This window comes from Amblyraja radiata, chromosome 13 (assembly GCF_010909765.2).
Source record: "Amblyraja radiata isolate CabotCenter1 chromosome 13, sAmbRad1.1.pri, whole genome shotgun sequence".
Lineage (NCBI taxonomy): Eukaryota > Metazoa > Chordata > Chondrichthyes > Rajiformes > Rajidae > Amblyraja > Amblyraja radiata.
The window spans coordinates 3909081-3926123 of NC_045968.1; the positions used below are offsets into that span (position 1 = coordinate 3909081).

General features: G+C 43.3%; 1 protein-coding gene across 2 annotated transcripts in view; it reads right to left on the reverse strand.

Moving 5' to 3' along the window:
* Nucleotides 1-16314, reverse strand: part of slc25a36 (solute carrier family 25 member 36) — a 62767-nt gene extending 46453 nt beyond the window's left edge. The window contains exons 1-2 of one of the 2 annotated variants that reach the window (XM_033031108.1): nt 15921-16314; nt 15808-15886 (exon numbers count right to left, since the gene is read on the reverse strand). In XM_033031108.1, the coding sequence (XP_032886999.1) occupies nt 15808-15848 (41 nt within the window). In that variant the 5' untranslated portion in view covers nt 15849-15886; nt 15921-16314. Of the gene's footprint in view, nt 1-14587; nt 14704-15807; nt 15887-15920 lie in introns of those variants that run through there. The other variant, XM_033031109.1, reaches the window with a different exon arrangement.
* Nucleotides 16315-17043: the final 729 nt, after the last annotated feature.

Here is a 17043-nt window from a genome sequence, read left to right on the forward strand (position 1 = left end):
AAGGGCGGGCTTGCTCTTCCAAATTTCAGATTATATTACTGGGCCTCTGCCATCAAGTTCTTTGGTTTCTGGCTTGAAACCTCAAACATCCCTCTGAATTGGCTAAAAATAGACAAGAGGATTGTCACCCATACTCAATAGGTACCATCCTACTAGCTCCTACAATTGATAAATATTATGGAATTAATCCTGTTATACACAATTTGATACGTATATAGAAGCAAATCAGCACCCATTTTGAACTTAAACCTATATCTCTCGTTTTGCCCATAGCAAACAATCCCACATTCAAAGCATCTATTTTAGATAAGACTTTCTCAACATGGAGTGAATTAGGAATCCACAGTGTCAGAGACCTATATATCGATGGTACGTTTGCCACCTTTACACAGCTACAAAAGAAATTTGAACTCCCAAATAGTAACTTCTTCAGATACTTGCAAATCAGGGATTATATACACAAAAGCATCTGTTGGGATTTGAAGTTGAGAGGCAGTCTCAAATAGATGACTGCCTTAACACATCACCATATAAAGACAAATTCATCTCCTATATGTATGATGTCCTTCTATCAATAACCTCTCCATCCTCTAGCAAGTATAAGATTAATTGGGGAAAATACATAAATGTGCAAATACCAGATGAAATATGGGAGGAAAGCCTCAAACTTATACATAGGTGCTCAAACAATGCTAGACACTGCCTCATACAGTTCAAAATTATTCAGTATATCCAAATGTTTCTCCTACTTGGGATAAATGTCACTCCTCAGATGCTGCTCTTTTTCATAACTTTGTATCGTGCCCTAAACTCACCTCTTTCTGGTCTGATATATTTAATCTCTCAGACATATCTCTATAGATATATCTCAGACATTCTAGACATCTCATTAAAGCCAGAGCCCTTATTAATCATCTTTGGGGGATCTGAAACATCAAGACAACTCACAACTGCTCAACGACAATTCCTCTCCTACTGTCTCATTACGACAAAGAAACTACTGCTACAGTCATGGAAAAAACAGCTACCAATTCCAGAATGTACCTTAATTGGTACATGTAACTCCCGCTGAGTTACTCCACCATATTGTACCTAACTTTGGTAGTACTTCCCTTTTAATGCACGTCTAAGGGTGTTTACAGTTTGTTTCTTATCAATTTACTCTCATCTATGATCGTGTCTTTCTTCATCACATTCCTGGTGCCAAATTCTAAATTGCTCCGTCCTCAGATCCACTTTGGTTTCTGACAACTTTAAAAAGCAACCTCCTTTAACTTCACTCTAATTTTTCCTGTCAGCCAGAACCACTTTTCCTGTTGAGATTAAATCTTCAAGGAATGTTAGTTTCCCAACTAATCCATCACCCATTCCTTATCTCCAGAGATGCTGCCTGTCCCGCTGAGTTACTCCAGCATTTTGTGTCTATCTTTGATTTAAATCAGCATCTGCAGTTCTTACCTAGTCATGGAGATCATGTTGCTCTGCAACAATGCTGAGAGAAGTGATTATTTGTACCTCTCATCTCAAACATCATCAATTGCCTCAAATAAGGATTTCAATTAGATATATTTTGAGAATTAATGTTTTTTAGTAGTAAAGGTTGTTAAAATATTGTTAAAATTACAACGACCCAATTCACATGACAAACTGTTGTTGGTTTAAATAGTACTCTCCAGCTTTGAATTAGGAGTAATAAACAAAGAATGACTAAAGTCCAATGCCAACGAGATAAGGCACAGGCAAAACAAGTTTTGATCTCACATCACTTTATTTTAATAAAGCGATATAATGTTAAAAAAGGGAAAATGTTTATGGAGTATAAAAGGAGTTGAAAATTAAGTGAAGTAAAAAATAAACATTAAAAAAAACCCAGAAAAGGAGCACATTCAGGGACATAGTACACATATTTGACCACAACTAAATACAGGCTGAAACAAATAGTGAATTTAGCATACAACACCGTAATGCATCAAATTTAGAATTAAAAATACCAATATAAAATATGGCGAATTTTGCTATTCACTTCATCATAGTTATTCAATAAATAGTATTGTTACAGTAGTTCATGACAGATAGTAATTGAACTCGACAATAAAAATGGTCATAATCCAAGTAATTTTGTAGCACTAATAATCATTGACACTAATCAACTTCTCTGGTATTAAAAAACAACTGCAATTCAACTATTATTTACCGGAGACATGAAGACAATTTTAATGATTTGTACAGACATATTATTATTTCTCTCTCAAAATATCTTTCATGCCTTCTGTGAATTAATTCACTGATTTACACTTCTGATGTTTAAATTCCAATTCTTCAATTCAAATTTGTTTTTAAGATACCTATTGATTGCTCACCAATTTTTGTGCTGCACTCTCTTCTGCTCTCATTCCGGCAACTTTGTTGATTATCAGTTGAATGATGATTAATGGTTGCTGTTGAAAGTCTAGCTATTCTTAAAAATCAAAAATTCAAATTCAAAAAGGTTTGAACAAAAATCAAATCTATAAAATAGTATACAATGGGTGAAACAAAAAGGTCATTCTATATCCCAGCATAACTTGAAACAAAATGTCTGGAGTAAAGGAATAAGTCTTTGCACAACTGCAAAGGACGCTAAGATATTGGGGGCTCTGAATGCAACTACAAATTTTAATGCATCCCAAACATCCTTCAAAACAATTGTAATCCTCAACAGTGCACAAACAGCATGTTCAGTAAAATGAATTATAAGCACAAATTCAGTTTAAAGCCAATGATGCAGTAATCAATACAAACCAAACATAAGTGGAAGCTAAATAAGTGAGTTTGGGAGGGAAGTGACGATTTTGCAAAAACAAGTTCTGTGCCTATTCAATACAGCTCTTTCAACACTTACTAACAAATGATAAAAGAACAGCTTTAAGTACTGAAACAATACAACATGCATCATCAAAAGAGAAGAGAGTCTTAAATGTAGTGGCCTAAATTAAGATTAAAAATTAAAAAGTTCCTTATCGTTCAAAGGATTGGAGAAATCTGGAAACCATCCCCATCGTCCTGTATGGTAATTGATCAATCGAAATTTAGGGAAAATCTATGGACTACGAATAAGATATCAGAGGCAGATAAGTAATAAGTCTTCATCTCTATTTAGTTAATCCAAAAGAATATTAGATGCTTGAGGAGCAATTGGCCTTCCCATTTGCAATTTCCTGAAGCCTTTCAATAAGTTCAATCGAAGTAGTTACTGGTAATAAAGTTATTTCTCAAACCTCACCGCTCCCAATATTATTCACAACTCGCACTGTAAATGTGCAATTCTATAGGCACTCTGGAATTTAGAAGGATGAGAAGGGATCTTATTGAAACATAAGATTGAGGGTTTGGACACGAAACATGTTCCAGGGGAATCCAGAAACAGGGGTCACAGTTTAAGGGGTAAGCCATTAGAATGGAGAGGATTTTTTTTCCCCCACGGTTGTGAATCCATGGAATTCCCTGCCTCAGAAGGCAGTGGGGGTCAATTCTCTGTATGATTTCATGAGAGAGTTGGATAGAGCTCTTAAAGATAGCAGAGTGAGGGGATATGGGGAAAAGGCAGGAACGGGGCACTGAGTGTGGATGAACAGCCATGGTCACAGTGAATGGCGGTTCTGGCACGAAGGGCCGAATGGTCTTCTCCTGCACCCATTGTCTATCAGAAATACTCTTCAGGAGTCAGGTGTGGATTTGCAAATGACCACGGTGCGCAGACGACTTCATACAGAGGCTACACTGCAAGATGCAAACCACTGGTTAGCTGCAAAAATAGGATGGCCAGGTTACAGTTTGCCAAGAAGTACTTAAAGGAGCACCCACAGTTCTGGAAAAATGTCTTGTGGACAGATGAGACGAAGATTAACATATCAGAGTGATGGCAAGAGTAAAGTATGGACGAGAGAAGGAACTGCCCAAGATCCAAAGCATACCACCTCCTCTGTGAAACACGGTGGTGGGTGTGTTATGGCCTGGGCATGTACGGCTGCTGAAGGTACTGGCTCATTTATCTTCATTGATGATACAACTGCTGATGGTAGTAGCAGAATGAATTCTGAAGTGTCTGCTCGTTCAAAAAAATGCCACAACTCCTTGGCCGGCGGTTCATTCTACAGCAAGACAATAATCCCAAACATACTGCTAAGCAGCAAAGGAGTTTTTCCAAAGCTAATAAATGGTCAATTCTTGAATGGCCAAATCAATCACCCGATCTGAACCCAATTGAGCAAGCCTTTTATATGCTGAAGAGAAAACTGAAGGGGACTAGCCCCAAAAACAAGCATAAGCTAAAGATGGCTGCAATACAGGCCTGGCAGAGCATCACCAGAGAAGACGCCCAGCAACTGGTGATGTCCATGATTTGCAGACTCCAAGCAGTCATTATTTGCAAAGGACATGCAACAAAATACTAAACATGACTACTTTCATTTCCATTACATTGCTGTGTCCCAAACATTATGGTGCCCTGAAATGAGGGGGGGGGGGGGACTATGAATAAACACGGCTGTAATTTCTACATGGTGAAACCAAAATGTATAAATATGGTCTTTATTAAAATCTGACAATGTGCACTTTAACCACATGTGATTTTTTTTTTGTATTACAAATCTCAAATTGTGTAGTACAGAGTCAAATAAATAAATGATGGGTCTTTGTCCCAAACATTATGGAGGGCACTGTACTGTCACTCAATCTTTGCATGTTTCACTTATAAGATTCACATCATTCAAAGCTCTGTAATTCTACAGCAAATATCCAACAAACTGCTGGTCTAACCCCTGCAGTTAATATTCTGCTCTCAAAGATAGTCTTCAGAATTCTCTAAAATTGGAAGTTATCAGTGGCGACTTTGCATCATCAGAGGTCAACAAAGAACATTCATCAGCTTTCAAAGTTACACCAAAGAACATATGTTCTAAGCTGGCAATGTTGTTGGACCCACTGCTTGCGAGGAAATGATGTAGCTTTGAGCAAGTCAGAAGAAAAATGGAGCTTGACAAGGTAAAAAAAAAAACTTCATCTTTGAGTCCTACATTCAACCCAATAAGCGTTTCTAATGGGCCTGTCCGACTTAGGCGATTTTTCAGCGGTCTGTGTGAAGTTGCCGCCAGCCACCTGAAACCACCCACCCACACACTGAAGAAGGGTCTTGATCTGAAACGGCGTCTATTTCCTTCGCTCCATAGATGCTGCCTCACCCGCTGAGTTTCTCCAGCATTTATGTACATAGACACAGACACAGATAACAGCTTCCTTCACCAACTCATTATGCAGGCAGGGGACAGGGCAAGCGGGAGGAATGCTGTCTAAAAGATTCACACGATGCACAGCCAAGGTGAAACAGACACACACCACGATGAACAGGAAGGTTGGCTCTGTAAAAATACGGCTAAAGCACAGTGTACGGTAAGTCCTTTAAAAGAGGGGGAGAGAGGGGGGGGGGGAAGAAGGAGTGGAGACAACTTTTAAGAAGCCAGAGATACACAGCTGTGAAGCTCGGCAGACATTTAATATTACTGGTCGGTTATCCTTGGTTCTGAAAACCTCTGCTTACCTTTTTTTTCTCCCCAATGAGCCAATGAAATTCACCGGTCAGCTACAACCTCCAAGAACCTTCGACCTCCTGGCAACCCACGAGGACCTCCTGGCGACCCACCTACGGCTCGAGAATTCTCGGTACTCTCCATGGTGGCTTCATTCTAGTCGCCGCTAATTTTTCAACACGTTGAAAAATTCATGGCGACCATAATGAGGCCGCGACTAGTTCCTACAATGCGGGAACTCCTCACGGCCATTAAGGCGACTCCCGGCAATCACCCGCGAACATGCGGCGACTGCATAGTCTCCTGCACCAGACATCCATCTATTATAAATATCAGTGTTTGTGCAGTACTCCCAAACACCCTGCTTCTAGCAGATATCCTGTCAATACAAACAGTTGGGATATAATTTTATTTACCAGTTTTGCCAAAAAGACTGCAGATGCTACTATAAGGTGGTGACAACACTCTCATTATTCACAACTAACTATTTTTGACAAAATGTATTAGAGTTGAATCCCAACCAACATCTTGCAAATGCAAGTTCTGTATTGCAACAGCAATGAAAACCAATAAGCTTTACGGCAGGGTCACCTTACTAATCTGATGCCAAATGACTGGGGGGGATCGTTTTAAATAGAAACAATCTGGAAGTGTATCAATAAGCAGAGCTGAAAAGAAAAATTCCATTGAGGTTTTACATTGACAGAGCCCAAACAAGTTTATATTTCCAATGTAGACATTAAATAATCTGGGAAAATGACGACTGATATGCAAGCTCATTATCCTTATTAAACAAAGATAAACAGAACATTTTACAGTGCTATTTGTGTGAATGGCAACAAATACAACTGGCTACCTGTAATATTACAAACAATAATCAGTCTAGTCATAAACAAAATGTAATTTTTCTTCATCACCATTTTTACACATGCTGATAGATTACAAGTGTAGACTAATAGTACCAAGTAAAACAAGGTTTTTTAAAAAAAACGTATTTTTGGGATGAGGTGTCATTAGCAGGGCCAATATTTATTGCCCATCTCCTAACATACTGAAGACAATGGTGGTGACTCTCTTTACATCCACAACACTGCAAGGAGATGCAAGATTTACATCTCGGTATGAAGAAGGAATGACACAAAATTTCCAGAAGATTATTGCTCCACTTTCCCCTCAAACTTGATTAAATTAAAACAATTTTGTTAGTCGTTCTGTACTGTCTTTTCCAAGTTTTAACATTTGAGGGTTTACTTCTGATGCAACTGGAGGGCATTCAGCTCATCGAGTCCACACCACCTTTGAGAAGGGCAATCCCACCAATCCCATTTCCCTTTCCTTATCTCCCTCAAACGCTAAAACATATTCTCTCCCATCTGCTTGTCAATGCCTTTGGTTCTTTTGCTACACATCTACACAAAGGTAATTTACAGTAACCAAGAATCTCTGGGATATGGAAGAAAACCAGAACCATTGGCAGCAACACATTGGTCACATGCAAATACCATATTGATGCCCTCTCAGGAATGAACTTGGGTCTCTGGAGCTATAAAGTACTAGCAACAAAAGATGTGGCACCAAGCCAACAAAACATTAGTATCTATCCAACTCTGTATAAAATTGCTCAGCTAAGTCCTATGCAGAAAGCATGGGATAACTCCAATCTAACCACTGTGTGATGGGGTGGATTGCTACTGAAGCAGGACTTATGAATAACCTGCTCACCAATGCCCATTTTGCATTTGATCAGAACCCCAGACACTAAACAGCCTTGGAGAATATAAATGCCAACGTAGGCCAAATAATTGGATTCAAGGGTAGAGCAACTGATCTGGTGCCAGGACACAAACAGAGCGTTTGATGAAACATGGTAATCATAGTAGTGTTTGACCAAAGGGAGGACCCAGATGGGAGAGGTCACGTGTGCCTACTGCGTGGTTCTTCCTTATTCACAGCGGTTGTGGAGTATTTTTGGAATAAGAGGCAAGAAATTACAGTGCACTTTGGAGACAGCATTCATAGCAGTGGAGGGAATGAATTTGCAGCGTAATGGAAGAAGGACCCAATAAGCTGCTTGATTGTCTTGGATGGTGGCATTCAAGCTTGGAGTGCAGTTGAACATACATTCATCCCGTGGACAGCATTTCACATCTCTTGAACTGTAGTATTGAAAAGTTTTAGAGTGTTAGGACAATCTCTTGACACTCGATATCCCAACCCACAAGCAGATCTTGTCGCAGCTGCATTTATCTGGCTGGTTTATTCAAATTAGTGGACAACATTAACCTCGGGGTCAGATGGGGAATTCAGCAGTGGCATGGTCACTGAATTTATCAAGGGCAACTATTGGAGATGGCCATTACCGGGTACTTGTGTGGCATATTCATTACTTGCCAATAGCAGCTCATGTCTGGATGCTGTCTGCATTCAGACATGGGCTGTTGTATTTTCTAAGGGATATGAATGCAAGCAAACAATTCACAACCATAGGCTAACATTGCCTTTTTTGTCCTTGTAATGCAAGGTCAGTCACTGGTTGAAGTAGCTGAAGTTGGGTTCAGGACACTGCCTAGAGGAATTCCTGTAGTATTATCCTCAGGTTAGGAAGATTTTACTTCGGAGTCACGTGAATGACGTGAAGAAGCCCGCCACGACGCATGCGTGTCATATCGCTTTCACGTTTGCGAAACGACAGGCGGGGTGGAGCGTTCCCCCGCAGCGGTAAGTTTGAAACCGCGACCTGCAGGCAAGTGATTTACTCTGCGGTAGTTTTTGTCCCCGCGCTGTTTTTACACGGGGGGGGGGGGAAGAAGCTGGACAAAATAGTGTCCACAAGTGCTGCGAGTGAAGCTGGCTGGGGAGGACCGCGAAGTTGCGGGAGCCAGCAGCAGCTGAAGGCACAAGCCCCGTAAGGGATCAGCTGTGCCGACTTTTGGTCCCGCGCCGGCCAGAACACCACGGCCAGGCGGGAGACTATTCAAATGGGGCCGTCGACTTTTTGACAAGTCGAAAACGGCAGGAGACGGGGTGGAACGACGTTCCCCCGTAGCGACAATTTAAACCTGGACCTGCAGGTAAGAGCTGTGGTCTTTTTGTGTTTTCCCATGCTGATTACAGGTGGAGAAACCAACGGGCTGCGACAAAGCTGGTGGGCTAGCAGCCAGCAGCAGCCAGCGGCACTCGGATCACCGATAGTGGGATCAGCTGTGCCCGATGTCGCCTCCGCACCGGCCAGATCCACGCGGCCGGGCGGAAAGGCTAGACACAAAAACAAACAAGGTCGTGGACTCAGAGGAGTCCGACTTTGAACAACCACGGGCGGCCAGCGACCGAGAGCGCTGGAGCCGGATGGAGCGGTGTGTGGAGCATTTGCTCCAACGTGACAGACTCCGGGAGATGGAGTCGGGTCACTGTGGGCCCTATGATAAACCCACAGTACCTCTTGAAGGGCTGCACAGTGCGTCTACCTCATCAGAGGGGAGCACTGCGGGTCAGTTCTGGGCTGACCTGGAAGAGGGGTCCACAGAAGGAAAGACAAGTGTGCAAGGGGTGCAGGAACGAGAGAACCTACTGGACTAATAAAAGGGACTCCAACCAAAACCCACTACAGCCAAAGACAGCACCCCTACGCACCCACCAGCAGAACTGGTGAAAGCTCGAAGGCCCGGTACTCAAAACATGAGTCTTTTTAAGCCATGGCCCAGGCCGGCCTTCTTGGACGATGCGGGGACCTCCAACGCCAACCAAACCGAAAATCCAGACACCAGCGCAACAACAGCAGCGAAGAACCTACAAAAAGAAGTAAACCTGCCACTGGTAACTATGGAGGTAGGTGGGTCTGGTTCCCTAAAAAATACAGGGAGCATGGAGGTTGGGGGGAAGATTACACTCTTTTCTGAATGCATGGAGCATGTTAACAACCGATACTTACATCTTAAGCAGTATCCAGGGATATACAATAGAGTTTATACACAAGTACAGCCCTCCAGTTCAACATATACCGAACCGAATGTTCGTGCTTTCTGATAAAGAAAAATCAAAAGCGCAAGCTGAACTGGAGCGGTTTTACGTAAAAGGTGTAATTGAGAAAACTCAACACGAACCATTAGAATTCGTGTCCAATATATTTACCAAAAACAAAAAAGATGGTGGTTGTCGCATTATCATAGATCTGACAAAATGGAAACCTTTGTTACTGCTAAACAATTAATTTCCAAAGGTTACTTCATGGCCAGCATCGATTTAAAAGATGCTTACTATTCAGTGCCTATACGAGGTGACCACAGATGTTACTTAAAATTCAACTGGATGGGACAACTCTGGCACTGCCAAATGGGTTATCATCAGCCCCAGGCTGTTCACAAAATTTTGAAACCAGCCCTAGCGTTTCTACGTAAACGTAAACACATGGTCATGGCATATTTAGATGACATACTCATTGTGGGCAAAACTTTGGAATTGGCCAAACAAACTAACAGCCACAAAACAGTTATTTGAAAAACTGGGATTTATTATCCATCCAGTTAAATCTAAACTAACGCCTTCCACTACTGTGGACTATTTGGGGTTCACCATTGATTCAGTTCACATGTCGGTGACTCTGCCTAAGGGAAAGGCTAGAGATTTAATAGAGGCTTGCAATAACCTCATTGACATCAGCAAACCATCCATCAGATTGGTAGCAAAAGTAATTGGCAAAATGGTGGCTGCCTTTCCAGCCACAATTTAGACCTCTACATTACCAAAACTTACAGAGAACAAAAATACAAGCACTCTAAATTAATGCAGGTCACTTTGACAGACCTATGAAACTACCAATCAAGCTAAAATGGAACTAAAATGGTGGATAGATAACATCTGGCTTTGTTCCAATCCAATCATTGTCAGTAACCCTTCCATGGTACTACAAACTGATGCCAGTGCACTTGGGTGGGGAGCCACCAATACCATCACCAGCTGTGGAGGTAGATGGACTGCTCAGGAGGCATCATTATTACTCACACTGGGCATAAACTACCTGGAAATGTTGAGTGCATTCCATGGCCTAAAGTCATATTGTACTGGGTCATATCACCAGCATGTTAGACTACAGATAGACAATACCACCGTGGTAGCATACATTAACCACATGGGTGGAAACAAATCGACATCATGTGACAATCTGGCTAATACAATTTGGCAATGGTGTATCCAGAGAGATATTTGGATATCAGCCACTTGCCTACCAGGAAGACTAAATTTAGTGGCAGACACCAGGTCACGCAAATTTAATGAAAACACCGAATGGATGTTGAATAAAATAGTATTTGCTGATATTGCAGCAAAATATGGAACACCAGATATCGATCTATTCGCATCCAGACTTAACCACCAGTTATCAAATTATGTTTCATGGGAACCAGACCCTGGGGCAGCGGCGACAGATGCATTTTCGCTGCATTGGGGGGAAATTGTTTATTTACGCATTCCCTCCTTTCTGCCTCATCAGTCGGGTATTAAGGAAAATACAACAAGACTCTGCGTCTGGTATTTTGGTAGTACCCGATTGGCCTACTCAACCATGGTTCTCAGTGGTATTAAACATGGTATTAGAACCATGTATCACCATCCCACATAGACCAGATTTATTGCTACATCCCGTAACAAGGGATAGCCACCCATGCCATAAACATTTGAACTTATTAATTTGTAGAGTTTTAAAAACACCTTTACTACAACTGGGACTGACGGACCGAACAGTGAACATAATCTCGGCGGCCCAAAGACAGTCAACCAAAAAACAGTATCTGGTCTATATCAGGAAGTGGGCGATGCACTGCCATAAAAACAACATCACCTACAGAGACATGAACATCCCATCTGTTCTGGAATATCTGGCAGGCCTCCACTATGATGAGGGGCTCAGTTACAGTGCCATCAACTGCGCCAGAAGTGCCCTATCGACTTACCTATGGCAGGGGACAGAGCGTTACTCTGTTGGGACTCACCCACTGGTAACAAAACTTATGAGGGGAATTTTTAATACTAATCCCCCAAGAACCAGGTACTCCCAAATATGGGATGTAAGTATTGTCCTGAAGATGCTCAGGAATTGGTCTCCAGGAACAGCTCTGTCCCTACACAGACTGACATTAAAAACAGTCATGCTAATGGCATTGGTCACGGCACAGAGGGTACAGTCACTGCATAAACTAAGACTGGACAACATGACTTCCTCAACAGAAAATATTACGTTTCATATCTATGAGTTAGTAAGCAGAACAGACAGGGATCAGCAGGCCTCAATATACAATTTAGGTCATACCCAACAGATGACCGTCTGTGTATAGTAAGACATCTGTCGTTATACATGGAGAAAACGAAAATCCTAAGAGGCAATGAGAAGGCACTTTTTGGTCAGCCACAAGCAACCACACAAAAGAGTGACGGTCCAGACCATCTCAAGATGGCTGAAACAGGTGCTAACACAGGCTGGGGTGGATACTAATATTTTAAAATTTCATTCCACCAGGGCTGCAGCTACATCGGCAGCGATACAGTTGGATGTACCAATGGACCAAATCCTCAAGGCAGCAGGATGGTCTGGGGAAAAAACATTCAAATTATTTTACAATAAACCAGTAATGAAACCTGGAACGTTTGCAGAAACAATTTTAAGTTCTGTAAATTAATTTAAACCCATAAAAAGGGGTTATAAATTTGTGTTAATAAATTTTATGATTTCAATGTCGAATTCATGTCCAAATTATGTTAACACAATTCCTCCTACAGTCATCAAGGCAGACGTGATGCATGGACTCGTTTCCACGGCATGAAATCACAGAGCTTTAAAATCTTCACGTAGTCACTCACGTGACTCCGAAGTAAAATAGTAAGATTAAACGAGAACTTACCAGTTTGAAATTTGATCTGTATTTTATGAGGAGTTACGATGAGGGATTACGTGCCCTCCGCTCCCACCCTTGATCATATACTTAACAGGTATCTCTTCTCTAATCTTATTATGTTTAGTCATTAGTTATCTGTGATTTCACACCGCTGCTTTGAAGAATGACACGCATGCGTCGTGGCGGGCTTCTTCACGTAATCCCTCATCGTAACTCCTCATAAAATACAGATCAAACTTCAAACTGGTAAGTTCTCGTTTAATCTTACTATTAATCTCTAATAACCACAATCACCCCCTTTAGTGTTAACTATGTCCAACTACTGGACCACATTTCCACCTTGCCTGCTGACTTCTGTATTACCACCCAGAGTCAAATATTACCTTGATGTCCAGGTCTATAATTCACACCTGGTCTTGAATTTAGGTCCTTGATCCATATTTGCCCGGGTAAAGCTCAACATGGGTATTTATGTAGTTATTTACAAATGCAACTTGATAGCTGTGTTAATTACAGCTTCCAGCCACTTGGTGATGAGTGTAAATTAATTGGGAAGAAATTAGCTGGCTTGAATTTGTCCCAATTTTATGGACAGGGCATAACTATTAAAATTTCGTAGTTGTTGGATTGACATTACTGTTGTGTCTGTCCTGGAGCAGCTTTTCTACAGAATTGACTCATTTTGAAGCAGAAATCTTCATTTCTGCAGATAATACACTATATGACCAGTGTGCTAAAGTATGGTTTGGGGCACTTACATTTAGTTTAGTGGTACAGTATGGAAATTGGCCCTTCGGCCCACACAGTCCACGCCAACCATCGATCACCCGTTCACACACTTTTGAATTCCACTTTCACATCCACTCCCTGCACACTGGGGGGAAATTTAAAGGGGCCAATAAATCTACAAACCCACACGTCTTTGGGATGCGGAGCACCAGGAGGAAACTCACGCAGTTACAGGAAGAACATGCAAACTACAAAGCCAGCACTTGGGGGGGGGGGGGCAGGATCAAACCGGGGTCTCTTGCACTCTGAGGCGCCAGTTAGTAAGGACAAATTAAAAACTGTCCATTTAACTTTTGTGTCAAACATGATAGACAAATTGCACTGAAGGGTTAGAATCAACATTATCAGTAAAGGAACCATGTGATAGATGTTAAAATAATTTGCAGCAAAATCTCATGTAATATTCAGGGTGCTCAGAATTTTAAAATAACTTTGTTTTCCGTCATAACCTTTGGGGTGCGAGGTCAGTAGCTGTTGTATATTACATAAATTACAAATCTTACACAGTTCCAAATGTTTATCTTCCTTCACTGTCAAATAATGCCACTCACTGCACAAGTATTTAATCTTATTACTAACTCGCCTTCACCCACAAACTTCAATCCCCTCCACTCATTGTGATAGTATGAGACCACACCTGGAGAATTGTGTGCAGTTTTGGTCTTCAAATTTGTAGAAGGACATTCTTGCTATTGAGGGAGTGCAGCATAGGTTCACCAGGTTAATTCCCGGGATGACGAGACTGGCATATGATGAAAGAACGGGTCGACTGGGCTTATATTCACTGGAATTTAGTAGGATGAGCATGGATCTTATAGAAACATGAAATTCTTAAGGGATTGGACAAGCTAGAGGCAGGAAAAAAATTCCTGATGTTGGGAGAGTCCAGAACCAGGGGTCACAATTTAAGAATAAGTGGTAGGCCATTTAGGACTGAGATGACGAAAAACTTTTTCACCCAGAGTTGTGAATCTGTGGAATTCTCTGCCACAGAAGGCAACTTTTAGCACCATTTAGGTTTTGTTGCACCAGATCCAAACAGACACCCTCACTCCAGCATTGTGTATCAGTCCCTCTTGTATTTTTATTCACTACTCCAGCATCTAAAGTTCCAGGTCTCCCCATTCCTCTACCAATATGTAAAAATACAGCAAAAAACAAATCTGCTGGAGGAACTGACTGGTTGAGCAGCATCTTTGGAGAGAGTGGGGTGAAGAAAATGTCAATATTTCAGGTGGAAACCTTGAATGAGGACAAGAGTGAAGACTGGAGTTACCCAGTATAAAGTAGAAAGTGGTAAGACAAGGGCAAAAGTCTCAGATACAGGAACGACAATTTAGCTTGACTTACTGCGAATGAAACTGCAGCAGAGCTGAGAATAAACTGCTCATATCATTTTCTGGGTCAAGCAAACTATTCCAACCATTTGCATTAAATATTGATGGAAGCAACAGGATATCTGCAAGAATATCAATCACTCACAGAGTAAGTTGCAGTTTATGGATTTCAAGCTTTTAAGCTTCCCTCCCTTGATTATGTTGTTTAGTATTTAGCTATTCTTGAACAAAAAAGACTGCTGGAGAAGCTCAGCAGGTCAGGCAGCAACTGTGGATGGAAATCAACATACAATGTTTCAGTCAGGATCGAAGATAGGCACAAAATGCTGGAGTAACTCAGCGGGACAGGCATCATCTCTGGAGAGAAGGAATGGGTGACGTTTCAGGTCGAGACCCTTCTTCAGACTGTCACAAGAAGGGGCTCGACACAAAATGTCACATATTCCTTTCCTCTAGAGATGCTGCCTGACCCATTGAGTACTCAAGCATTCTGCATCCATCTTTGGTGTTGACCAGCACCTGTGGTCCCTTCCTACACATGGGTTGAAATGTGTAGGAAGGAACTGCAGATGCTAGTTTAAACCAAAGATACACTGTCACAAAAAGGGTCTTGACCTGAAACGTCACCCATTCCTTCCCTCCAGAGATACTGCCTGACCCACAGAGTTACTCCAGCTTGTTTGTGTCTATCTTGGGTTGAAATGTCTGAAACGTTGCCCGTCCACAGATGCGGTCTGACCCACTGAGTTACCCAGCACTTTGTTGTCTGGTTATACACCAGCATGTGCAATGTCTTGTGTGGGAAACACTGAACTTTTACACCAAGGATTTTCAAGGGATCAACTGCAAAAGATAAACAACATGCCCATCACAGAAGATAAGACACAAAGTGCTGGAGTAACTCAGCAGGGCAGGCAGCATCTCTGAAGAGAAGGAATGGGTAACGGTTCGAGAAGCTTATAGACACGTGTACGGTTAAATTAAATGTTTATCTTTGTTAAATTAATGGTTTGTCTCTGCCTGTGCTGGAGGAGTGGCCGCCTGTTTGTCTGCAGTTCACCGCCGCGCCGTGGTGCCGCTGGAGGCGGCGTCTGAGTGAGGGCAGGTCGGCCGGGGGAGTCAGGCAAGCCCGGGGATCGGGCCGCGGCCTCCTTGCCCGTCGGCGGGGGGCTGTGGAGGACACGGAGCGTCCCCTCACGTAGAACCAGATAAGGCACAAAACAACCGACCTACCCGCCAGCAAACAGATGAATCAAGGGCTCCCTCTGGTTCATGGTGAATCATTATTGTCCCGATCCAGCGGGGACGCCGCCTTCTCTCTGCCGGGGCCGCCGCCTCTGCCCGGCCCGGGGACGCCGCCGCCGCCGCCGCCGCCGCCGCCGCTGCTTCTTCTTCTTGCCGCCTCCTTCTCTCTCTGCTCGGCTCGCGGGTCGACGGTAACGGTGGTGGTGGTGCTCGCGCCGCCGCTGCTTCTGCCGCCAACTCCCGGGGAACTGCTTGAGCCGCCGCTGCTGTTGCTGCTGCTGTTGCTCGCGCCACTCACTCCGGGCCCGGGGAACTGCTGATGCTCGCGCTGTTGCTGTTGCTGCTGCTGCTGCTCGAGCTGTTGCTGTTGTTGCTGCTCGCGCCACTCACTCTGGGCCCGGGAAACTGCTGCTGCTGCTGCTCGAGCTGTTGCTGCTGCTGCTGCTGCTCGCGCCACTCACTCTGGGCCCGGGAAACTGCTGCTGCTGCTGCTGCTGCTGCTGCTCGCGCCGTTGCTGCTCGAGCTGTTGCTGGCGCCACTCACTCCGGGCCCGGGGAACCGTTGCTGCTCGCGCCACAACACACTCACACACACTCCGCCCCGGGACGATGCTCGAGCCGCTGCTGCTCGCGCCACCAGTGACCGGGAGACCTCGAGCAGCTCCACTGAATCACGCGGGCACTAACTCCGCCGCGATCAACTACAACTACTACAACTACAACAACTACTACTATCAATCTCCCCCCCGCACAAGAAGGGGAGGATGCCAGTCCAGTCCTGTCCTGTCCTTTGCTTTTTTTTAATAACTCCTCTGCCCCGACCGCCAGCACACCAGCACCAGCTTTGACCCCACCTCTCCCCCCCCTTTCGCCCAATCGCGCCGGCTGCATCCACCCTGCTCGAATGCAGTGCAGTCACGCTGCTTTCCTCGGCGCAATGTTGAAATTTTACAATTGCTCATGCCGGCAACGCGTGGGGAGAGACGACTACAATATCGCGAGGAAAGTAACAGCAGAAACACTACACCAAAGATCATACTCCTTTACCGAAGATACTGGAGCCTTCTGTGATCTTTGGTATTTACCCTCCAGTACTCGACTCAGGGCTTCCAATCTGCAAGGCCAGGATATGTGTAGGTGCACGGGCAGGAATTAGAACATTCAACAGCTCCGGTCTGTTGAAAATGCCTGAAATGTATTTAAAATCTGGTTAACAGACTTACA